Source organism: Tamandua tetradactyla, chromosome 17, assembly GCF_023851605.1.
Source record: "Tamandua tetradactyla isolate mTamTet1 chromosome 17, mTamTet1.pri, whole genome shotgun sequence".
In the NCBI taxonomy this organism is placed as follows: Eukaryota; Metazoa; Chordata; class Mammalia; order Pilosa; family Myrmecophagidae; genus Tamandua; species Tamandua tetradactyla.
In genome coordinates this window covers 2,625,328-2,650,245 of record NC_135343.1, presented here as the reverse complement: position 1 = coordinate 2,650,245, position 24,918 = coordinate 2,625,328, and the positions used below count along the sequence as shown (strand labels likewise).

Sequence of the window (24,918 nt, the reverse complement as noted above, 5' to 3'; positions counted from 1 at the left end):
GAGCTGTAAGAATACCAGTTTCTTAATTTATAAGGAGAGAGTAAGAACTGCAGAGCAGATGAGAGTGCTGGAGTGGTCTGGACAGAGCATTCCTTTCCCGGCAGGAAAGTTGGGGAAGCTGGTCTTCTCCATGGGTGGGTAGGTTAGGGGAGGGTCTGTGCAGGAGGCGCCCCCTTCAGCGGGCAGCCGGAGGCGCCTTAGCTTCGGTCCTGCAGAGACACGGGCGGATGCTTCCCTTTGTCTTGTCTTCCTCCCGTCTCCATGCCGCCGCCATCATTCTGTTAGCATTGCCACAGGTCACTGCGATTAATTAGAGCTCAGTTTATCTCAGACTGTTTGTGTTCTAGTGCCTGGTGAGATTTTTCAGGCATCCTTCTCATTAGCAAATGTCTTAGAAACCATTTCTTCAGGTACATCACTTTTGTACGTAGCTCATTTCATTAATTGATAATACCTGTTAGCTTTAGTTTCAGAGGTCACCATTTTATGACTTTGTCCCCAAATTCCGGAACTTTGGCCTGTTTGGAGCTTGCAGTTCCCTCTGCTCTGGTTATAATCATCTTCTTGCCATTCTTTCCCTTAACTTGATTATTAAATTGCCGCTTCCTTTCTTCCTGTATAAAGTTATAGAAAATTACAGTTTCCCACGTCGAGATCTCCGTGTACTAAAAATCTGTATTTTTTTGCAGAATGTGTACTGACCTCTCTTATCTGTGGGGTCAGGATCTAGTTTCCTTGTATGGATATTTTCCTGCTCTTGATTTATTTCACTAGAAACTTCCTTCAGGTAACTGTAGGTATAGAAAATTCAAGTCCCCTCCTCCATCCCCTGCCAGATGACTTTCTCTAGTAGTGGTTGCTGTTTGGTGAAACGGTTTAGTTAACTCTGCCAGATTTAATTGTTGAGATCAGGGATTGGTCAACTGTGGCCCATGGGCCAAATGTGGCCCGTTTCCTGTTTTCATATAACCCCAAGCTAAGAATGGTGTTTACATGTATAAGTAAATGAAAAAAATCACATGAAGAGTAGTATTTTGTGACATACAAAATTCAAATTTCTGTGTCCATAAATCAGGTTTTATTGAAACACGGCCATCCCGTTTGCTTACGCAGGATGTGTGACTACTCTTGTAGCCCACCTTCAGAATAGAGTTGAACAGTTGTAACAGAGACCAGATGTCCTGCCAGCTCTCAGATATCCACTGTCTGGCCCTTTACAGAAAGAACTTGTTCTTGTGTCTGCATGGCACAGCCACGCGGCCTGGCGAGCCCTTGAGGGTGGTCTGCAGACCTGCCCGCACTGTCCAGTAGAGGCGGGCCAGGCCCCTACCCCAGAATGTTTGTCCAAAGTCAGTATTCATTCCAGGCAGCGCTTTTGAAAGACTAAGTTTGATCAACCATTCTGACACACGAAACTCCTCAGCACTGCTCAAACGGACTTAAGGCTTTTTCAGCATTTCAGTAAATGAAGTGAGTGTCCTAAAGGTGGCCGCCCTATCTTAGAAATCAGAGCTTCTGAATTCCAGCCAAAAAACCCAAAACAGCAACTGTTCTTCTTCTCTGAACTTTCTCTAAGTGCACCTCTCAATATTGTATGCATCTTTCTATGTGTAAGTTTTGTGTTGTTGGATACTTGAAATTCTGAGTCCAAGATTTTTGAATTTTTAATTTTCCTTTCCCCTTTCTGTCTGCCTGCCTGTCTTTGTTTGCTTCTCTTTCTCTCTTTTCCTTTTCTTCCCACCTTCCCTCCCTTCCTTTCTTCTAGTATGTAAGTTATTTTTATAATTTATGAAAGAAAAATATGACCTATTCAGTCTCACACACAAAAAAAGTCTGACCTATTTAGTTTCTGGTGTTTTTGTCTCTTCGTGTTTGATTTCCTGGTTAAAGAAAAAAATCCTTTAGACATTTTCATATTGAATTAGTTCCCCATGAATTATAACAGAGGAAGAATCATTGCCTTTGAAAATATCAGACTTTCTGGGATCATTGTGAAAATTTGGCTTCTTTGACTACCAGGAGCTGGAGGGCATAGTGTCATTCAGTTGAGCCAAGGAATAAGATTAGCTGACCTCATCTCAGAAATGAAGAAAAGGCGTTTTTGCACTCATGAAAATTGACTCATCAGAGCTCCCATCAGCCATCTGGCTCTGTAGACTTGTATTTAAAATTCTGTCTCCTGTTTTAAAATTTTTCCTTAATTATATCTTTTGAATGCCCTTTATCTTAATCTTGGGTTAGATCTTTTTTTTTCTGCACACTTAATTTTCCTGCCTCCCATGACAAAATATAGAGAACATGTTTCAGTTCTTGGAATCACTTTGTTATATAAGCAGCAACAATCCTAAGAATACTTTCTGGGAGTTTGGACTCTCAGCACTGTAGTTTTTACATTGGATTTCAGCTGCTGTTGGTGATGATAGTAATTTCTGTGTAGCTTACTACCCTGCTTCCCCCTTTGTTGTTTATGTTATTTTCCTAGATCCCATCATTTTGGTTTTCAGAATAAATACAGAGTAAGAAAATTAGATAGGGAAAATGTCTTGTTATATAAATAAGAACTGGATAATTTTAGAAATACTTTTAGTGCCTCATAAATAAATTATACCTTGTTCTTTGTTCTTGGAATTAAAGTTTGCACCATAACCAGTAGGCTGATAGAAAGCTTAAGAATGATTGTTGAATCTGAGGAAATTGCGTTTGTTGTTTAACAGCCTGGTTGATTATCAACAGCCATTGTGGATGGGGGAGAGGCTGCAGTATAAAATGATTTTCAGGATGCCTGTGTTCCTTATGCATGTTATTGTCACAGAACTGGACATTTTAGATTGTTAACATAGGCTTTGATCTTTGATTTGTACTTCAAGAAATGTATTCTGCAGAGAGACTTGTGTGAGTGCCCAAGGCATAGACAGACGTGTGTGGGTATTTGAGGGGACGGTAGACTGGCACTGCAGCTCTGTAATAGCAAAGGAAGAGAGACCCCAAGTGCCCGCAGCAGCCATGAGAGCAGAGGGCGCCCACTGACGGATGTCCGCGTGGCTCTGGAGAGCATCCCACTGGCAGCCAGCTCCTCTGCTGCTGTCTCCCGGTGCCCAAGCCCACCCGGGGCTCCCTGGCGTGAGGCGCTCCTCCGGGAGCGTGCCATGCGTGTTGCTAGCGGGAACAGAGAGGAAGAGACTGCAAGCCAGCGCCAGGGAGCTGGTCCCAGTGTTGAGGGGGACGGAATGGCTTCCCCCAGGCCAGGTCCAGAGCCTCTCAGAATACCAAATCAGAGCAAAAACCGGGGCCCAGTGAGGTAGCAGGAACAAGGCCAGGAGACTGGAGCGAGTAAGATAAGGGACCATCCCGAGAAACCCGAGACCATGGCTGGTGTCTCCACTCCGGGTTTAGGAGGGGGCGGAGAAGACATTCTCCCACTGTGTCGCTGTGGTCCTGGACTTGGGCTGCCCACCCAGTGGGTAACTGGAGCACCCTTTTTTCCAATGAACTTTTTATGGCTCGAGGCAGCCTTTGGGATCTTTATTTTATAGACAGTCTGACCTCGGGATCCCCAGCCGCAAGTGTAACTGGAGGACTGGAAAGCTAAGGGAGGCGGAGGTTTTATCTCAGAAGGAAAAGAAGTGGGACCGTTATATTGCTCCTTTTTAAAGGGCCAGCACTCTTTCTGAGGACAGAAGATGGATTTGTCCTCAGCCTGCATTCCCCTGGGCCACTGCAGGCCGCATGCTCAGTGCTCTCTGTGCTGGCCTGTGGGGACCAGGTAGTCCTATGGGGTGGGGGTAGGATGGAAAGGAGCCTAGTCTGGTGGGAAGAAGGAGCATTCAGCCCCCCCCACCCCCTGCAGCAAGCCCACCCTGGCACAGTGAAGGACTCGCTTCCCCCACGCCTGCTGGAGCCATCCCGTGCCCCTCCTTGCTGGTCAGCACCCGCACTGAGTGCTGGTAGAGGGTGGGTTTGAACCCGGACCCACAAGTTGCCCATGTCTTCCCGTGGCACATAGGGATCAAGTCCCTGTCTGTTCTGGGGGCCAGGGACCGAGCACTAAGGTACGGCTGCAGGGGTCCCTGCCGTCCTGACCTTGCATTGTGGCATGGGGACAGCCGAGCAGATTGCAGGAGTGGAGTGCATGCAAGGTACCCGCAGGACTGTGGGGTGGGGGCGAGCGAGGTCTGTGTAAGTGAGGATGGGGTCCTGCCACCCATGGGTGGCTTTGGCTTTTTCCTGATTTCAGGGGCTTCTGAGTGTTTTGAGGGTGACACGATCTGACTTAGGCGTTTTTGAGTTGATATTGCCAAATAGGCTCTCCCGGAGGCTGTACTAATTTATGTTCTCATAAATGGCACGAAGGGGTCTATTTTCTCATGCCCTCACGACACAAGACATTACTAAACATTTTAATTTTTACCTATTGGTTAGTAGGAAAATACTTTATTTTAATTTGCATTTATTTAATTTCAATTTGGGGTTCGCTGTTTGTACTTTTTCTATGCGTGTGAGAACTGCCATTCCATATTCTTTGCCCCTTGCTTTTGTTTTAAGTATTTTGGGTTTTTCTTATTAATTTTTTAGAGTCTTTTTCTATTTTAGTGATATAGTGCTTATTTTTCCATAGCATGCTGACTTTGTAATACATTTTTTTCCCTTACTGAAGTTTAAAATTTTTTTGTAAATTTTTTAAGAACACTTATTTCTCTTTTCATCTTATGGCTTCTAAGTTTTGGGTCTACTTAGAAAGGCCTTACTTATTCTGAGAGAAATATATGTGTATGTGTCTATATATTTAAATCATCATTTTTCCCCTAGCACTTCAGTAGTTTACTTTTTAATGTTAAGTTTTTATTCTACATGAAATTTATTTTAGTATAAAAGTGATGTGTTTTAGTTTGCTAATGCTGCCTGTTCTGGTTTGAGGCTGTTGTGTGACCCCAGACAAGCTATATTCTAATACAGTCTTGTGGGAGCAGGCCTGTTGTTGGGTGGGACCTTTTTGATTAAGTTGTCTCCGTGGAGATGTGACCCACCCATTTGTGGGTGAGAGCTGGTGAGTAGGTGGTTTCCATGGAGCTGCGTCTTCACCTACTCAAAGTGGGTCTTAATCCACCTACTGAAGTCCTTTAAAAGGAATCATTTTGGAAAAAGCTTCAGAGCTGGCACAGAGACTTTTGGAGATGCAGAAAGAAAATGCCCTTGGGAAATCTGTTTGAATCCAGCCATTCAGGCAGCTTTCCTCTGGATGATTCCCCTCTGCATCATTAGATGTCTGGGTCTGAACTCTGGGCTGCCCAGTTCTGCTGAACTGTACCCTGACGTCTCTCTCTCAGGCCTCCGGCTAATTAAATTAAAAGTCACACATTACAGAAGGCACTCCCCTTAGAGGACTGCAGGTGTGATCAGCTGTAGATGAAATCACATGCTGATGATTTCAGTCCGCAGCAGCAGAACAGCTGGGCACCATCACCTGGCCAAGCTGACCCCTGAACCTAACTCCTACACCGGAGGGATCCAGATTCTCAGATTCTTCTGAAAACTGCCAGATTTTTCCAGTGACTAGCTGGTCACCTAGGCCCCACCTACTGACTTTGTCCTTACTGATTTGAAATGCTACCGTGAGCTTTTTCCAGGTTTCCATCTGGGTGTAACATCTACTTAAATTAAAAAGAAAAAGTTATCACCAGCTTATTTTATTATTAATTTTATTAATACACTCCAGGTTCCTTGCCGAGTGAAATAAGGTAGGAGAACAGGGACAGGTTTCTCATGGTAAGGGTTTAGAGCTGAGCTGGAGACAAACATATCAGGCTGTCCTGCTGGGATAATAAAGTGCCAGTCCAGATGAAATAGGCCATTCAAAAATAAATTTGCTAGTTGTGTGATATACAGAAAAATGCAGAAAAAAAATCTATGGAAGAGGGAAAGAGATGAATTATCGGGTGGATTTTGGAGAGTGGGTGAAGAGCTACTTCATTAGTTATACTTCTATTAGATTCTTGTTCCTAAAGCGGGTTTAAATAGGCCTCTTGTCTTAGTCTAAGGCTTTTAGTACATCCATGTGTCTTCTGATCTTGCCTGCCTCCTTCTGTGAAATAAGAAATTTGTGAGGTTCGTATTCATTTGTGAGGTCCAGCAGTGCCATACGTTAACTTAGCTTTGCTTGTGGATTATTTTAGCGTTAGGTAAATAGTTAGCTTTGCTAGCACAGCAAAGACTTCCCCAGCTGGTCTTCCGTGTTACCATGCGTGTGGAGGGCCTGGTGGGTGGGGCCAGGGCCAGCATGCGGGTCTCGCTTCTCTTAGGTCGGAAGTCTCAGCCTGAGCGACTGCAGGTTGGGCGCCTTCAGAGTAAGAACGAAAGGCCTGGCTTATTCTATACAGTGCACCTGTCTGGGGAGTGGGCCCAGGGTTTGACTTTAATTCCTCAGTTTCCCCTCTAGGACTGGCTGGACCATGGCCCAGAACAAGTTGTTCAACAAGATCCTCAAGGCCCTGCAGTCTGACCGCCTTGCCCGTTTGGCCAACGAAGGGGTAAGACTGCCAACCTGGCCGTGTTCAGGCTCATGGCCCCTGTCCTGGCCATGCCGCTGTGCTAAGGCGGCCTTTGTCCTTCGCCAATGCAGGCTTGCAATGAGCCAGTGCTGCGCCGCGTGGCTGTGGACAAGTGCGCGAGGAGGGTGCGGCAGGCCCTGGCGAGCGTGAGCTGGGACACCAAGCTGACCCAGTGGCTGCACACCACGCTGGTGGAGACCTTGAGCCTGCCCATGCTGGCCGCCTACCTGGACGCGCTACAGACACTGAAAGGGAAGGTAAGGCTACCTGCGTCTGCCCTGCCCCACGGCCACCAGCCTCTGCTCTGGGTGTGGCATGTTGCTGCCCAGCCAGCCTGGAGGACATGACTCGGGCCAGCAGATTTGCTGTTACAATTAGGAGACAGGATTTCATTTCACATTTGCTTCTGGCGTCCACATCTTCAGGCCTGCCGTCTCTGGGCGAGGTGTGGGCCTGAAAGCCAGAGACACGGTCAGCCTCTGTGGCCCTTGGACTTGTGGTCAGTGTCATCTCTGAGGTGACATGAGGGAGGAGCGCCATGGGGGGTCACGTGGTATGGGGAGCTCAGGTGGAGAGTATGGTCGCCTCAGCCTGCTCAGTGTGGGATGAGCCCTCCACGTCAGTCAATTTGGCTGTTTTGGTGGACTTTAAAAAATGTATTAGTGCAAGTCCCTGCTTTTTTTTTTTTTTAACTTTTTTATTGTATAGTATAACATATATACAAAGCAAAGAAATAAAAAAGCAATGGTTTTCAAAGTACTCTTCAACCAGTGGTTACAGGACAGATCCCAGAGTTTGTCATGGGCTACCATACGATCCTCTCAGATTTTTCCTTCTAGCTGCTCCAGAATATGGGAGGCTAGGGGGCTTAAATACTTGTTTGTCATCACAATCGACTTTTTTTCCTTTCTTTTTTGTGAAAATAACATATACACAAAACTATAAATTTCAAAGCATAGCACCACAATTAGTTGTAGAACATATTTCAGACTTTGACATGGATTACAATTTCACAATTTTAGGTTTTTACTTCTAGCTGCTCTAAAATACTGGAGACTAACAGATATCAATTTAATGATTTAGCATTCATATTCATTTGTTAAATCCTATCTTCTATGTATAAATCCACCATTACCTTTGATCTTTCCATACCTCTTTTTAGGGTTGTTTGGGCTATGGCAGTTCTAAATTTTTGATATTGGAAGGGTCTGTCACTAATATGGGGTAGGGAGATGGAACTGTCAGTTGTTCTGGAGAGGCTGGGCTAGGTGTCAGGTCTTATCTGGGCCAGGGGCCTATCTGGAGGTTGTAGGTTTTTAGGAGGTTACTCTGTGCATGGAACCCTTGTGGGATCTTATATATTGCCGCAGGCTGGAATGGTCCTGGTTGGGGGTTGACAGATTATGATAGGTAGCAAGGTCTACCTGAAGCTTGTGTAAGAGCAACCTCCAGAGTAGCCTCTCGACTCTATGTGGACTCTCTCTGCCACTGATACTTTATTAATTACACTTCTTTTCCCCCTTTTGGTCAGTATGTAATTGTTGATCCCATGGTACCAGATCTGGATTCATCCCTGGGAGTCCTCTCCCACGTCACCAGGGAGACTTTCTCCCCTGGATGTCATGTCCCACGGAGGGGCAGGGCAATGATTTCACTTGCAGAGTTGGGCTAAGAGAGACCGAGGCCACATATGAGTGACAAAAAAGGTCCTCCGGAAGTAACTCTTAGGCATGCCTATATGTAGTCTAAGCTTCTCTGCTACTACATAAGTTTCACAAGAGTAAGTGTGATGATCGAGGGCATGGCCTATTGATTTGGGTGTCCCTAAAGTTTGACACAGTATCAGGGGATTCCTTCATGGTAAGGTTTAATAGTTTCATATTCTTTCATCCCTCCCTCAAGGGACTTTGTCAGTCCTTTTTTGATTATCTGCGTAATATACTCTAAGATGTATCCAGGCATTACAATCATCTATACAGGATTAAAGGACCTCTTTCTTATTCTAGGTTCCCTGTATTTCAGTTGTTCAAATGAGCTATACAGATAGGTTGAATTAGATTATGCACTACAGAAAATTTCAGTTCCAGATCAAATAAACCTTTCTTCCATTGGTCTCAAAGAGTATGTATGGTTCTAAAATATAGACACTGTCTTCCTTACCCCTATGTTTTGAATTATTTTAACCCCAACCTGTTCAGCTTCATTCTTATCTCTAAACATCAGGTTATATATGGAGAACAGCCACTCAAAATCCAGAAATAATAATCACCACTCCAGACTTAATGTGTCTGCTCTAAAAGCTTGCAATCTCATCCCCTGTTTTTTTATAAGCATTTTCTAAAGGTGACCATACCATTGTTGTTCTTTTGTTTCTGGCTTATTTTGTCTCACCAAATGTCCCACATGTTCATTCACATATTTTGAATGGAATTTTTTTCTTAACTGACCCCTCAGCTAGGTCATTGCTTGTGTACAGAAATGTTACTGATTTTTGCACATTAATTTTATATCCCCCCACCTTGCTGTATTTGTTTTATTAGCTCAAGTAACTTTGCTGTGGATTTCTCAGAATCTTCCAAGTATAGTATCATATTATCTGCAAATAATAAAGAGTTTTACTTCTTCCTTTCCAATTTGGATGTCTTTTATTTCTTTGTCCTGCCTGATTGCTCTGGTTAGAACTTCTAGCACAGTATTGAATAACAGTGGTGACAGTGGGCATCTTTGTGTTGTACCTGATCTTAGGGGGAAAGCTTTCAGTCTCTCTCCATTGAGTACGATACTGCCTATCAGTTTTTTATATATTCTCTTGATCATATTGAAGTATCACCTTTGATGCCTATCTTTTGGAGTGTTTTCATCGGAAAAGGATGCTGAGTTTTGTCGAATGCTTTTTCAGCATTAATTGAGATGACTGTGTGATTTTTCCTTTTTGATTTGTTAATGTGCTGTATTACATTAAATGATTTTCTTGTGTTGAACCATCCTTGCACTCCTGCTATAAACCCCTCTTGGTCATGATGTATAGTTCTTTTAATGTACTGTTGGATTCAATTTGCTAATATTTTATTGAGAATTTTTGCATCTGTGTTCGTTAGGGAGATTGGCCTGTAGTTTTCCTTTCTTACATCTTTACCTGGTTTTGGTATTAAAATGATATTAGCTTTGGGCAGGCCACGGTGGCTCAGCAGGCAGAGTTCTTGCCTTCCATACCGGAAATCTGGGTTTATAAAAAATCTTAGCTTTATAAAATGAGTTAGGTAGAGTTCCTTTTTCCTCATTTTTTTGGGAAAGTTTGAGCAGGATTGGTGTTAGTTCTTTATGGAATGTTTGATAAAATTCTCCTGTGAAGCCATCTGGCCCTGGGCTTTTCTTTGTAGGAAGATTTTTTTTTTTTTTTTTTTTGCATGGGTAGGCACTGGTAATCGAACCCTGGTCTCTGGCATGGCAGGTGAGAACTCTGCCTGCTGAGCCACTGTCGCACTGCCCTGTCGGAAGATTTTTGATGACTGAATCTCTTTACTTGTGATTGGTTTGTTGAGATCTTCTGTTTCTTCCTGAGTCAGTGTAGCTTGCTTGCAGTCTCCTGGAATTTGTCCATTTCATCTGAGTTGTCTAGTTTGTTGGCATATAGTTGTTCATAGTATCCTCTTATGATTTCTTTTCTTTCTTCAGGGTCTGTAGTAACATACCCCTTCTTATCTCTGATTTTATTTGCATCCTCTCTTTTTTTCTTTGTCATTCTTGCTAGTGGCCCATCAATTTCATTGATTTTCTCAAAGAACCAACTTTTGGTTTTATTGATTCTTTCTATTCTTTTGTTTTCCCTTTCATTTAATTCTGCTTTAATCTTTGATATTTCTCTTCTTCTATTTGCTTTGTTGTCAGTTTGCTGTTCTTTCTCAAGTTCTTCCAGGTGTGCTGTTAAGTCCTCGATTTTTGTTCTTTCTTGTTTTTTAATATAGGCATTTAGGGCAATAAATTTCCCTCTCAGCACAGCCTTTGCTGCATCCCATAAGTTCTGATAAGTTGTATTCTCATTTTCATTCATCTTCAGATAGCTACTGATCTCTCTAGCAGTTTCTTCTTTGACCCACTGGTTGTTTAATCTCCATATATTTTTGAATGTTCTCATTCTTTGTTAGTTATTGAGATCCAGTTTCATCTCACTGTGATCAGAAAAAGTGCTTTGAATAAATTCAGTGGTTTTAAATTTATAAAGACCTGTTTTGTGCCCCAGCATATGGTCTATCCTGGGGAATGTTCCGTGAGCACTAGAGAAGAATGTATATCCTTGTGCTTTGGGGTACAATGACCTGTATATGTCTGTTAGGTCTAATTCATTTATCAAGTTATTTAACTTCTCTATTTCCTTGTTGATCTTCTGTCTGGTTGTTCTATCTATAGAGGAGAGTGATGTATTGAAACCTCCTACTATTATTGTTGAAACATCTGTCGCTTCCTTCAGTTTTGCTCTTGTCTGTCTCATGTACTTTGGAGCGCCTTGATTGGGAGCATAAACATTAATGATTGTTACATCTTCTTGGTGAATTGACCCTATAATTATAGTGTCCTTCTTTGTCTCTTATAAGGTCTTTACATTTAAAGTCTATTTTGTCCAATATTAGTATAGCTACTCCTGCTTTCTTTTGGTTACAACTTGTGTAGAAAATCTTTTTCTGTCCTCTCACTTTCAGTCTATTTGTATCTTTGACTAAGGTGAGTCTCTTATAAGCAGCATATAGCTGGATTATGTTTCTTAATCCATTCTGCCAATCTGTGCCTTTTAATTGGTAAATTTAGTCTATTAACATTCAAAGTTATTACTGAAAAGGCATTTCTTGATTCCACCATCTTATCTTTTTCATTTGTCAGATCTATATATTCATTTCCCTCTTCTTCTTTGTATTCTTTAAATTGCCCTTAGTGGTGCTCTTCAGTTCTGTGCCCTCCTCCAGACTGCCCTCTCCTGTCCTTTTTTTTAGCCGGCAGAACTCCTTTTAGCATTTCTTGTAGGGCTGGTCTCTTGTTGACAGATTCTTTCAGGACTTCTTTGTCTGTGAAAACTTTAATCTCCCTCAATTTTGAAGGACAGTTTGACTGGGTACAGAATTCTTGACTGGAAGTTTTTTTCTCTCAGGATCTTGAATATATCATACTACTGCCTTTTCGCCTCCAGGGTGCTAGTTGAGTAGTATTTGGTTTCCCTTGTATGTAGTAGATTGTGTTTCTTTTGCCACTTTCAGGATTCTCTGCTTCTCTTCAGTATTTGACAGACATTGATTAGTAAGTGCCTTGGGGAAGGCCTATTTGGATTTATTCTGTTTGGAGTTTTTTGGCTTCTTTGACTTGTGTGTTTATGTCCTTTATGAGGGTTGGAAAGTTTTCCCCCATTATATCCTCAGCTACTCTTCCTAACCCTTTACTCCTCTCTTCTCCTTCTGGGACACCAATGATTCTTATATTTGTGTGCTTTGCTTTGTCTATCATTTCCCTGAGTTCCCATTTAGTTTTTCCCATCTTTTTTGCCATTTGCTGTTTTGAGTCTTTGAGGTCAATTATCCGTCCTCTATATCACTTATTCTTTCTCCTGTCTCTTCACAACCGGTGTTGTGTGCCTCCAGTATGGTTTTTGTTGAGTCAACAGAGTCCTTAATCTCTGTGATATCCACTATTTTTCTATTTATTCTTTCAAATTCCTCTTTATGCTCTTCTGCCGTCTTCTTGATCTCCTTTATGTCATTTGCTATCCCACTTATTTTATTAAGTAGAGTTGTATGAACATCTTTAGTTAGTTGTCCCAACGTCTGTGTCTCCTGTGGTGTTTTAATTTGGTCATCAGACAGGGCTATATCTGTCTGCATTGTGATATGCTTAGTGATCTTCTGCTGTCTTCCTGGCATGTAAATATCTTGATTGATTTACGTTGGGAGTTGATTTCTTTCAGTAGTCTAAGGCCTTGTGTTTGTGGGATGGTTGTACAACAGGGAGCAGGGTACGGGGTGAGCACTCATTGCGGTGATTTGTTTCAGGGCAGGTATAGACGCAGGTTGGGGATGTTACACTGATACTTGTGAACGTGGGTGCCCAGCAGCCAGGGAGGATGTAGCTGTGCGCGGGCACCGGTCTCAGGGAGCGTAGCCCTGGTGTGCGCTAGCCTAAAGCATGGGGCCCTCTGTGTGCATGCGTAGAGCTGTGGCATCAGGTCGGCGTTATGCCTTCGTGGATTGGGAGCAGATGTGACCCAGCTGTGCAGGTCAGCAGTTTCTCAGAGCTGGGTGATGAGGCTGAGGGCCGTGCACGTGTGCGGTTCTAGGGCTGCTGTAAAGTGCGGTTCCCAGAGCTGAGTGACGTGACTGGGGGTCTGTGCGCATGCGTGGGGCTGGGAGTGCCGTAAACAGATGTGCTGAGCTCAGGTGGGGCGGGGTGAGGCTGTGCGACACTATGGGCAGGGGGTGGGGGTAGCCTAGGTATGGAGGTCAGTGCCCCCAGCCTTTATGCGCTGGCAGCAGCCTGCAGAGAACAGGGAGGGGGAGGTCGTGCTCCGGAGGGGTGCAGGAGAGGTGGGTTGGGCTGCACTTGGGGTGGGGGGGTGGGGCAGGTATGTGCACTGGGGGCTGGTGGGGTGGGGGCACCTGGAGCACGGGGAATGGGACGGGTGACGTGGTTTGGGTGTGCAGGGTGTGGGATGAGTTGCCGGTTGTGATGCTGTGCTGGTGAGGTTAGCGCACCCAAGGAACGCGGCCTGGCCAGTCCCAGGCTCCTGTCCGTGCACTCCCGCAGGCTCCATGCCTCTGCCCCAGGTTCCAGCTTTCTGCCTCCCAGTACCTTGGCCTCTGTAACCACTGCTGCTGCATGTGGTGCAGAAAGCTCTCCCAGGTCAGCCCCACTCCCGAATTGCCACGTCAGTTACCCTCCTGTCCCTTCTCTAACTTTTCCATGGAGCAGGTCTAAACTCGAGCTATTCTATTTGGTCATCTTCCCAGAAGTCCAAGTCCCTACTTTTTTACGTAAATACTCTTGCACAAAGGCAGACTTTTTCTCCATGGTTTAGGGTTATTGCGAGTCTGGGCCTTACCCTGGGCTGTATCCAGCGAGGCGATGAGGAGCGTGGGCTCTGGGCCCAGGCTGTCCTTGGCTCCCCGCTTGTTCATTGCGTGGTGTCAGGCCACGCTTCAGCGTCCGCTCCTCTGAAATGTGCCTAATCATCATCCATCTAGGATTTTTGTGAAAATTAAATTAGTTAATTTAACTTAAATATCATTCATATTTTATTTACTACTTATAATAAGTTAATCCAAAAAAGTAGCATGCTTGGCACAAAGTTTGGTACCAAGCGCCCAGTAACTGTAATCAATTGTTTGACACAGTAGAATCCTTTTTTTGCTTCAATACAAAATGGCATCAGACAACCTGGATTAATTTGCTTCTTGATTCTTTTTCTTTGCCTTTTAATAGTTTTCTTTTCTTCTTTGTAGGAAGCTGGCCCATCTTGTGGCTATAATTTGCCTGGCCATCAGCTTCCCTCCTGCCATGCCCTCAGCACTTTGAGAGTCGTTGTTTCTTGACTGTGTTGAGGTAGAAACCAGCTCGCTCCCAGTAGCTCCCCTTCCTCAGCCATCTGCCCGTGTGCCGGCTGCTGAGCTGGTCGCCTTACATGCGGCTCATGTCCTCCTCCCAGTCCTTTGAGGGGCGATTAGCATCAGCTCTGGTTTCCAGTAGATGAGGAAACTGAGGCTCAGAAGAAGTTGGTAGCTTGTTGGAGAAATGAGGCTTGTTGGAGAAATGAGGCTTGTTGGAGAAATGAGGCTTGTTGGAGAAATGAGGCTTGTTGGAGTGCTTTATAGAGGAAGACTGAAAAAGCGAGTCAGGTTCTGAGCCTTGGTGGTCGTGGTTGATCCTCGGCTGTCCATAGTCTGTTTTGTTTACTTGGGGTGTGAACGAGTGGCCACCACCCAGCCAGCCTTGCCAGAGGTAGAAGCTTATGCTTCTGTTTTGATGCTTGGGCTGTAGAGTCCTGACCCTTTTTAACATACTAATTTCCAGTATTTTACCCAATTAAAATGTTTTGGAGTGAACTTTTAATTTTTTCCCCTAAAATGAAAAAAACCTTAATTGATTTTTCACTTAGGAAGGTGACTTGCTCACTGAAAAGCAAAACACTGCATACATATAGAAGCAGGAAAACAAAACATTGCTGGTAAGACCACCTCCTTGGAATGAAAGTATTGCTCTTTTAACACGGACGTACAGAGATAAAATTTTGCATAAATGGGATCACATAATACATACGGTTTTATTATATGCTTTCTTTATTCAATAAATATATATAGACACTATCATATTTGGTGGCTTCCCTATTATTTGGATGTACTGTAATTTATTTTACCTAATCCCCTAAGGATATTTAGATTATTTGAAATTTCTTACTATTATAAATGGCCCTATAGTAAATAAGTGTACTTTTTTGCTTGTTTTGATAGGTTAGAATTAACCAGAAATGAAATTACCAGATAAAAAAGTTTGTGCCTTTTAAATGTTGGCAGGGGTGGCCAGGCTGCTACCTTGAAAGGAAAGGAGTGCCACCTGGGCCGCTCCACCTGGGCCGCTCCACTTGGGCTGTGCCCACTGCTCCGCTTTTAGTGCTCACCTCCCTGAGCCACCTGGCAGCGCCGGTGTCTTGGTGAAGGCATGTTGGGGTATATGTCTATTTTACTCTTTATTTGCTTATTAATGAAGCTAATTGTCTGTGTCAGTTGAGGTCTCTTTGCTGTCTCTACTTTTTTCTGTTATTTCCTAGCATTTTGATTTCTTTACATTCGATCTACCTCCAGAGTAGTTGTCTGTAGTTCACGTTGCCCTGCACCATTGTACGTGATAAAATCCATGTAGGTGGGAAAACCAGGTAGAGGAGCCTGTCCTGAGTTACAGATTAACATACTGTCAGTGTACTCAGAAGGAGGCGTCCTTCCCTGCACCTGGCCTTTTCTTCCACGGGAACTGAGCCCGGTGGAGGCGGCCGTGGTGTCTGTCCAGTCACCTCTGTAGGAATTCTTCTTGGGGAGGAGATGAAAGATGAGAGAACCCCTTGGGCTGTTAAGATGGAGCAGCTTAACCCTGAGAAGTATAGGAAAGGTCCAGGTGTGGCTCCTACCCCGCCCCTTCCCACCCACCTCCAGAAAAGAAAAAATCAGTGAACTCTGTTTGGAAAGTTAGAACCAAACTGGAATTGTACTAATTGAGCGCATGGTGCTCTTTGAGTGAGTTACCCAGTGTGGGTGGGGTGGTGGTGGTCTTTAGCTGAAGGGCGCTGTGTTTGTAGGTGAGCAGCAGAAGACTGGCTTAGTGCTGGCATGGGGAACCCTCAGGACCAGGGACGTGCACGGAGCACATGGTAGGAAATCTGACGTTAACTGATTAATTCAGCAGGCATGTACTTCATTCTGCCAGGTGCCGGGCACTGTGGTGACCAGGACGGATGCTCCTGGTTGGGAGAGGGAGCAGTCAGGAGAGTCACAGTGGACAGCGGTGGCCAGGTGTGGGCCCTGGGAGGCCGGGGCCAAGCCGAGAGCCTGGCCGAGGGGGCCTTGAAATGTGTTCTGCCCGGCACACCGCTGTCTGTGGCAAAAGCCCGCGTGGTGAGCGAGCTTGGGGGGCAAGTGTCGGTGTTAGTGGCTCCCTGTTCCTGGTGGTTGGACGTGATTTCTCTGGGGAGGGAGCATTTGCACTGCTTTCCCATGAGTACTGTCTGGGTGTGTTCCGTGTGAGCACAGACCGTGGATCCCTGGGGGTGCAGTTGCGGGCGGCTCCTCCAGGTCGCAGGTCACAGTGCAGGCAAGCTGGAGCGCAGAGGATGCTGTCACAAGGGCCCCGGGCCAGGGCCTCCAACTGCCGTTTCGTCTTATTTTCCTTAGACTGTTTAGATCCCCAGCCCCTGCTCTGGTTGTTTTCCAAAGCATACACCTGACTGTGGATTATTTACTCTTAAAGTGCCTACTGGCTGGTAGAGCAGGTGTGACCCACCCAGAGGAGCCTCATAGCTGTGAGTTGAGAGAGGGCAGTGCTGGGTGGGCCTGGGCCCTGGCCCTCAGGTGGGTCAGCTGGTGATGTGCTCGTTGAGACCCCAAGCACAGCACGACAGTTAGTTCTAGAATGTATGACAGATTTCACAGTTTGACGTGGGTTATAATTCCACAATTTTAGGATTTTACTTCTAGCTGCTCTAAGATACTAGAAACTAAAAGAAATGCCAGTTTAGTGGTTTAGCAATCATATTCATTCGTTAAACCCTACCTTCTGTGTATAACTCCACCATCACCTTTGATCTTTCTATCCCTCTTTTTAGGGGTATTTGGGCTGTGGCCATTCTAACTTTTTCTTGTTGGATGGGGCTGTTGGTAATATGGGGTAGGGAGAGGAAACTGATGTTCTGGAGAGGTTGGGCTAGGTTTCAGGACTTATCCGGACCAGGGACCCATCTGGAGGTTGTAGGTTTCTGAAAAGTTACTCTAGTGCCTGGAACCCTTGTGGAGTCTTATATATTGCCCTAGGTGTTCTTTAGGATTGGCTGGAATGGTCCTGGTTGGGGATTGGCAGGTTATGATAGGTAACGAGATCTACCTGAAGTTTGTGTAAGAGCAACTTCCAGAGTAGCCTCTTGACTCTATTTGAACTGTCACAGCCACTGATACTTTATTAGTTACACCTCTTTTCCCCCTTTTGGTTAGTATGTAATTGTTGATCCCATGGTACCAGGTCTGAATTCATCCCTGGGAGTCATCTCCCACTTCACCAGGGAGACTTTCACCTCTGGATGTCATGTCCCACGTAGGGGGGGGGAGGGCAGTGATTTCACTTGCAGAGTTGGGCTTTGTGATAGTGAGGCCACATCTGAGCAGCCTTAGTTGGAGGGATCTTGTTATAGGACCAAACCAAAGACCTGTCCCACCTGGGATCCACTCCTCAGGCCTCCCTGGCTGCCCCTTCTCTCTTGGGTGGTCTGAGCCGTTGCAGTGGGGCTTCTGTTCTTCGTAGCATCTTTTGGCACACACACCCCCCACACGCACTTTTTCATTACCTGTTTGTCTCCCTTGCCCTTTGTCGACCTGCTTTCTTGTGCTGAGAGCTGTCGAGTAAACCTTTGCTCCCTGAGTTGCACTGAGAAGGCCTCCTGTTGTGCCACCTGCTTTCTCCTACAGAGAACCTTTTAATTAGGGGCCCTGTCCTTGTCGCAGGTCTGCCACTCCTGCTGTTTTGAGACCTGCATCAGAGTACTTTTTATTCTCCCAATTTCTCAAAAACTTTGTTTTGTTTTTCAGAAAATGACTAACATCTTTAATCCTTGCTTTTCTCCAAGTCACTTTGACCTTCTGTGGGTAGTATGGAATGCACACAGATACTTCTCAGTTAAGCATCAGCGTGTGTGAGCCCTGTATTTACACATGTACACAGTCACCTTTTAGGTGGAAGCAGCAAATAGGTATGGCATCAGTCACAACACACATGCTGTTGTAGGATATGCATTTCTTGCACATGATAATATATATTTTTAACATGCCACAACTTGAAGATAGTGCTCTTAGGAAGAAATGCAGGTTTTAAAAAATTATAAAATCAACAGATATTCATTGAGGAAATTTAGATAATACAGAAATCTGTAAAAGGGAAAAATTACCCATAACTCCATAGAACTATTAACATTTGCCTATTTTCTTGTCACTGTATATCTGATTGTTTGGTTTGGTTGTTTAACTATTCCTTTATACCTGCTTCTAGGCTGTTTCCACTTTTTATTAGTGTGGAGAGCAAGTTGTATTTGTGCTCAGGCCCCAGCCCCGTTTTTTATTTCTGATCCGTTTTCTTGGGGTGGTTCTCAGAAATGGGCCCTTTGGAGCAGGGTGGGGTAAATTTAAGTCTCTAGCTGTGCCCGTCACCACCCGGATCTCTCGTGGCGGGAGGCGCTGCCCGGCCGTCCCGCTGAGCTGCCGGAGGGGCTGGGCCGAGCTTGGGGGCGGCAGGTGCGGTGAGGTGCTGCTAGGCCCTGAAGCTGCTGGACACTGAAGTGCCTCCCCTCCTTCCTCACAGATCCCCACCCTGATTGACCGGATGCTCGTGTCCTCCAACACCAAGACTGGGGCAGCGGGAGCTGAGGCCTTGTCCCTGCTGCTGAAGCGGCCCTGGGACCCCGCCGTGGGGGTGCTTTCTCATAACAAACCGGTGAGCTCGGCGGGCCCCTGAGGTGCAGCAGGAGGAAAATAAAGGGCTCCTGTAACATTTTCATTGGTGATTTGTTCTGAACAGTCCTTGCCATAGTTTCATGAGCCTGTGGGTATTGGTTGAAGTGAGAAAGATGTTGGGATTTCTGGGATTAGGTGGGAAAACTCCCCTCATTCACCACTTCTGGAATGGGGTGCTTTCTCCTCAGAGCAAACTCCCCGGCTCTCCCCTGATCCTCGTGGCCGCCTCTGGCCCTTCCAGCTCTGCATTCCCTACCTCACGCCGCCACCGCTTCTGGCACTCCCAGCTGGCCTGCCTCGGCAAGGTGTGTGGGTGCAGGAAGGTCTCCCGGGCGGGGTAAGGTGTGCGGGTACGGGAAGCTCTCCCCAACAGGGTAAGGTGTGTGGGTGCAGGAAGGTCTCCCGGGCGGGATAAGGTATGTGGGTGCAGGGAAGCTCTCCCGAGCGGGGTAAGGTGTTGTGGGTATGGGAAAGGCTCCTGGGTGGGATAAGGGTTTTGGAGACTTGTGGAGAAAATGCAGGTCAAAATGGACAGACTTAAATATGGATTCCCCCTAACTTCTTTTATTTGAGGATCCGGTGACACTTATCAAAGGTGGAAGGGGTCAAGGGTGAGTTAAGCAGGATCTCAAGCAGCTGTGAAACATGCCTTTGCTGGGCTGGCTTCCCCTCTCCTTCCTCGTAGGTCATCCCAGTAGCCACTCATCTGCTGAACTCCGGCAGTGGGGTAGGCATCCTGCAGTGTCTGGAGCACATGATTGGAGCAGTGAGAAGCAAAGTGCTGGAGGTGAGACTGCCCAGTTCAGTGCCCTGCCCCGCCTAGCGTTTTAGCACGTCCCCTTCTCTCGGGCCTCCTGACTTACTGTCCTCTTTCTCTTCCACAAAGATTCATAGCCATTTCCCACACAAACCCATTATCTTGATTGGCTGGAACACAGGAGCTTTGGTGGCCTGTCACGTGAGTAGTTTCCACCTTACTTGGGGGTTGCTGAAAAGCTGGAGCTGGCCCTGGGACAGGTCAGTCCCGCTGTCCTACTACAGCTGGCTGCCAGGTCCGGGCACATGCCAGATGCTTTACTATGTAATTGCAGCCTATATCGTAGAAGGCAAATCCTACTTTTTAACATTATTGTGGAATATGTTAAGCAAAAACTGAAGAGGGATAATCACTAGTAAAACACACCACATGGACTTCCTCACTGAGCTTTGTTGGCGACCAACTATGGCCAGGCTTGCTTCCTCTAAGCCCTGCCCTCTTTCTCCTTCCAGAGTTTTTTGAAGAAAATCCAAAGGATTGTATCATCCCTTTCATAGATGTTTTAGCATGTACCTAAAATACAAAGGCTCCCTTTTCTTCTCAACATAAGGACCAACCGTTCTCCCAGTTAAAAACTAGTAATTCTTGTAAGCAAAATTCCATGGCTGCTAGAATTGGATGCTTTCCTTTCCAAGGCATCAAGGGAAACTTTTCTTCATTATTTCCCACACATCTGTATTTATCCTATATCGCATATGTGCTTCTGATATATCCAAGGCCCTGATTCTCCAGTGGAATTTGTGCCGTGAAATGTAGTCGAGCCCAGTATAATGTTCACAGCCACCAGAGGAAGGCTTAGCTCCAGTGCCCCCTGCTCCCGGGCACTGCGGAAGTCTGTCAGTGTGAGAGCTTGTCCCATCAGGCTCAAAAGGGACAGATTTTCTCCAGTGGAGAATGAGCAAACCCCTCGGGTCCTGCTTGTGTCTGCTGCTGGTGGAAAGGAGTGAGCAGGGGCACTGCCCTCTGCGGGACTGGCAGTCTGCAGGGGGAAAGTGCCCGTCCCACGGCCCCTAGCTGGGGCCCAGGCAACCAATCCTACTGCTGTGGCCGGGGGCCCTGGGTGTAGGACAGGGAGGATGGGACAGGGCAGTGACAGTGGTACTGGCTGGATGCCGGGGAGGCTGTAGCTACAGTGAGTCAAGCGACCTTTGGACAGGTGAATGTGTTACCTGCAGGTGTCGGTGATGGAGTACGTCACGGCAGTTGTGTGCCTCGGATTTCCTCTGCTGACTGTGGACGGCCCCAGAGGGGTAAGAACAGGGTGAGCAGGTGAGCGCCAGCGAGTGCCGCCTCTCACTGCTGTCCCCCAGACCGCAGCTGCGCGGGGGCGTGCGAGTGGGGCCAGACAGTCGCTTGAAGAACCTGTCCCTGCCTCAGGATGTGGACGACCCCCTCTTAGACATGAAGGCTCCGGTCCTCCTCGTCGTCGGCCAGAACTCCCTGCAGTGCCATCCGGAAGCCATGGAGGACTTCCGAGAGAAGATCCGGGCCGAGAACAGCCTGGTGGTGGTTGGGGGAGCTGACGACAGTCTCAGGTGGGTACGTCCCCAGCTCTGAGAGAGCAGGGCCTCTTTTTTACATGTTAAATTGATTTCAGACTTACAAAAAGTTGCAAAAGTAGTACAAAAATTCCCCATGTAATGTTCACCCAGATTTCCCGAATGCTACCCTCTTACCTAGCGACGGCATGGTAATTAACCAGGTTAGGAGTCGACACTGGCCCTGTCCGATGGCCTGCAGACACGCATTCGGTCCTCGTCCGGGGCCGGGGACGCGCAGCCTGTTGGGTCACCACGCTTCCTTGGTCTCTTAATTGGAAGCTGCTCCTCCACCTCTTTGTCTTTGAGACTCCTGCCAGTTCTTTCACAGAGCAGCATTCTTTTTTTAATTTTTTTTTTAATTTTTAAATTTTTAAAAATATAACAAACATTCTTAACATATGATCATTCCGTCCTACGTATATAATCAGTAATTCACAATATCATCACATAGTTGCCTATTCATCATCATGATTATTTCTTAGAACATTTGCATCTATTCAGAAAAAGAAATAAAAATAAACAGAAAAAGTTCATACATACCATACCCCTTACCCCTCCCTTTCACTGATCACTATACTAGCATTTCCATCTGCTAAATTTATTTTAACATTTGTTCCCATTATTTATTTTTATTCCATATGTTTTACTCGTCTGTTGTTAAGGTAGATAAAAGAAGCATCAGACACAAGGTTTTCACAATCACAGTCACATTGTGAAAGCTATATCATTATACAATCATCTTCAAGAAACTTGGCTACTGGAACACAGCTCTACATTTTCAGGCAGTTCCCTCCAGCCTCTCCACTACATCTTGACTAACAAGGTGATTTCTGTTTAATGCATAAGAATAACCTCCAGGATAACCTCCAAACTCTGTTTGGAATCTCTCAGCCATTGACTCTTTAATTTTACCTCATTTCTCTCTTCCCCCTTTCGGTCGAGAAGGTTTTCTTAATCCCTTGATGCTGAGTCTCAAACTCATTCTAGGATTTCTGTCCCACGTTGCCAGGAATGTCCACACCCCTGGGAGTCATGTCCCACGTAGACAGGGGGAGGGCGGTGAGTTTGCTTCTTGTGTTGGCTGGAGAGAGAGGCCACATCTGAGCAACAGAAGAGGTTCTCTGGGGCTCTTAGGCCTAATTTTAAGCAGACTTGACCTATCCTTTGTGGGGTTAAGTTTCATATGAACAAACCCCAAGATTGGGGACTCCGCCTATTGCTTTGGTTGTCCACACTGCTTATGAGAATGTCAAAAATTCTCCATATGGGGAAGTTGAATTTTCCCCCTTTCTCACCATTCCCCCATGGGGACTTTGCAAATACATTTTTGCTCACTGTTCAGATCATTCCGAAATTTATTGGGGCATCACTCTGGACAAACCTACAAAATCTTATGCCCTGATCAAGGTTCCATGTACTTATGCTTTGTTCTTCCTCATGCAAAAACATTTTTTAATTTGTACATTTAGTCACTATCATTGTACACTCTAGGCATTCCTAGATTTTGCCATCTCAGAGTTTATCGTCTGTGGTTCTTTTTGGTTTCCTTAGTGCTGCCAGCCAGAGCTCTAAAGGAGGGTTCCCAAGGCTCAGGTGTGGTCACACGTGTTTGGGGAAGGCCTTCCCGGGGCCCTGTGCTTGGTGTGCCTGTGGTCACCTGCAGGAGGTGGCGTCCGCTGGGGGGACTGTTTCTTCGTGATCAGTGATTGTCGTGTCAGGGGAGACATCTTGAGACTGTGATTTCCTCTTCCTCATACTTTCATTGTGGGAAGCGTTTTTTTCTTGATCACACAGGATGAGTGTGAGCATGGGTGTTATTTTGTACTGAGCGTCGTTTATGTACTTTTGGGTGTGAGCACACCTGCAGCTGGGAGGGCGTCTCAGTCACGGGCTGGTGCCTGAGCTCCACTGGGGTTTCAGGAAACGTCATTTGTTGAGCCTCCTGTTTTTTTCTCTTCAATTTTAGATCATTTTCATTGCTCCAAAAAGGAACTTATCACGGACACACACAAATCCCCAGAGGCCTCATATCCCTCATCTCCCCGTTATTGGCCCTGGTGTTGATGGGGTGTGCCCGGCGCTGTCAGGAAAGAAGTTGAGGGTGCTCCTCTTAACTGCGGCCCGGAGCTTGCCGTGGGCATTTCCCCCACGCGTCATCACTGTCGCTGACTCTGCACCCGTCTTGCACGTGTGCGCTTTAGTTCACGTGGGAGTTTATTTAAATTTGTAGTGTTGATTGCTGAGGTACATGATGCTAGACAACCCTTTCAATCAAATTCACCTACAGAACAGCACTATTCCTTACATTACCAAGAACAAACTACCCTCATCCCGTATCTATTTCCAAACATTTTAAGTTCAACCTCGTTATACATCCTGACCATATTAGGTTACCATTCCCCCTTCTCTAGCTTCTGACTGTTTGTAGGTGGGTCTCCTATTTTTACATATATCTATAATTTATGATTTAATTATAAAAAATTATCTTAGAGATTAAGTTCAGTTGTAAATTTTAACTGGAGAGTTTAAAGCCAAGGACTTGCTCCCAGCAGCCTTCCCAGTTTCCCTCTCAGATACGTTTGGGAGATCCTTTTGGGCTTTGGCACTCCACCAGCTGCTTGTGGATTCACTGTCTGACCCTTTGATATGCGAGACAGTGTTTTCATGTGAGTATGTTGTTTTTCTTGGCAATTCAGACATCGTTATCTACAGGAGAATGACTGAGAGTGCTGAGTTGCTGTGCACAGGTGGGGAGAGATGGAGAGGCTGTCACTGAGAGTTGCGTGTTTATGAAAGCTGCATTTGCACAACGCCAGGAGCACTGGGCTCAGAGTTGAGAGGCCTCAGTTTGGTCTTGGCCCGGGAGCCTGGGAGAAGAAATTGTTTAACTGTTGGGATTCACTGACCTCATCTGTAAATCGAGGGCCTTAACGCAAGCTCAGAGGCCAACAACCAGTCATTTAGGATTGCAGCATTTGAGACCCAGATGTCACTTCCAGCCTGCCCCTTGGTGCCTTCTCCTTCTGCCAAGGCCCCTCTCAGAAGCCTTTCCTGAGGGGCATGGAGCCAGCTGAGGTCATTTTCCCTGATCCCTTTAGTACGATATGTGACTGCCTCTCCTGCCCGTCAAGAAGTGACCTCAGTTTACCCGCACCCTGTAGACTCAGGTGTGGGCCTGTCTGGGTGAGGTTCTGGCAGCCCCGATGGAGTCTGCCTGTTTTGTGCCAGGCCCCAGGCACTGTGCCTGCTTCTCTGCGGTACTGCTCTGTTGCCCCCGTCCACACCCGGACCCCTCAGGGAGCAGAGTGGAAACCGAGATTCAGAGAGGCTGAGTTACCTGCTCGAGGGTAACATGGTCCTCCTACCCGAGCCTAGAAAATCTATTTCCCTGTGATGCCAGGGAACGTTTAAAAGGGCAGCACATCTTCCTTTCTGTTCATCAGAATAAGCAAAGCAAAGAAGAAGGCGGAAGGGCTGACACAGAGCATGGTGGACAGGTGCATTCAGGTAAGCGGCTGCCCTCGTGCTCCCTGTACCTAGGCTGGCCTTGCTGGGACCTTTCAGGCTCTGTCTGGTTGGCGGCAGCCTCTTGACTTTGAAGGGCGAGGGGGTGCTCACCAGAGCTCGTCGAGGCCTCAGTCATGAGCACAGAAAATGGAAAGAGGAGAAAAGGAGATGATGGGCTAGCGGCTGAGTGAAGCATCATGGGAAGGTGTCCGTGGAGCAGAGGGGCAAGCGAGTGCCCTCAAGGGGCATTGGTGCAGGCTGCTTTGAAGGCT

At 46.2% G+C, this 24,918-nt stretch overlaps 1 protein-coding gene across 14 annotated transcripts in view; it reads left to right on the top strand.

Annotated features, from left to right (window-relative positions):
* Positions 1 to 24,918, top strand: part of KANSL3 (KAT8 regulatory NSL complex subunit 3) — a 63,021-nt gene that overhangs the window by 9,590 nt on the left and 28,513 nt on the right. For 11 of the 14 annotated variants that reach the window (XM_077133771.1, XM_077133776.1, XM_077133774.1 and 8 more), the window contains 9 exons: positions 6,422 to 6,524; positions 6,617 to 6,802; positions 18,630 to 18,761; positions 18,970 to 19,086; positions 19,467 to 19,568; positions 19,668 to 19,739; positions 20,774 to 20,848; positions 20,976 to 21,133; positions 24,583 to 24,646. In XM_077133771.1, coding sequence (XP_076989886.1) covers positions 6,422 to 6,524; positions 6,617 to 6,802; positions 18,630 to 18,761; positions 18,970 to 19,086; positions 19,467 to 19,568; positions 19,668 to 19,739; positions 20,774 to 20,848; positions 20,976 to 21,133; positions 24,583 to 24,646 — 1,009 coding nt within the window. The remainder of the gene's footprint in view (positions 1 to 6,421; positions 6,525 to 6,616; positions 6,803 to 18,629; positions 18,762 to 18,969; positions 19,087 to 19,466; positions 19,569 to 19,667; positions 19,740 to 20,773; positions 20,849 to 20,975; positions 21,134 to 24,582; positions 24,647 to 24,918) is intronic. The other 3 variants (XM_077133775.1, XM_077133772.1, XM_077133784.1) reach the window with 2 other exon arrangements.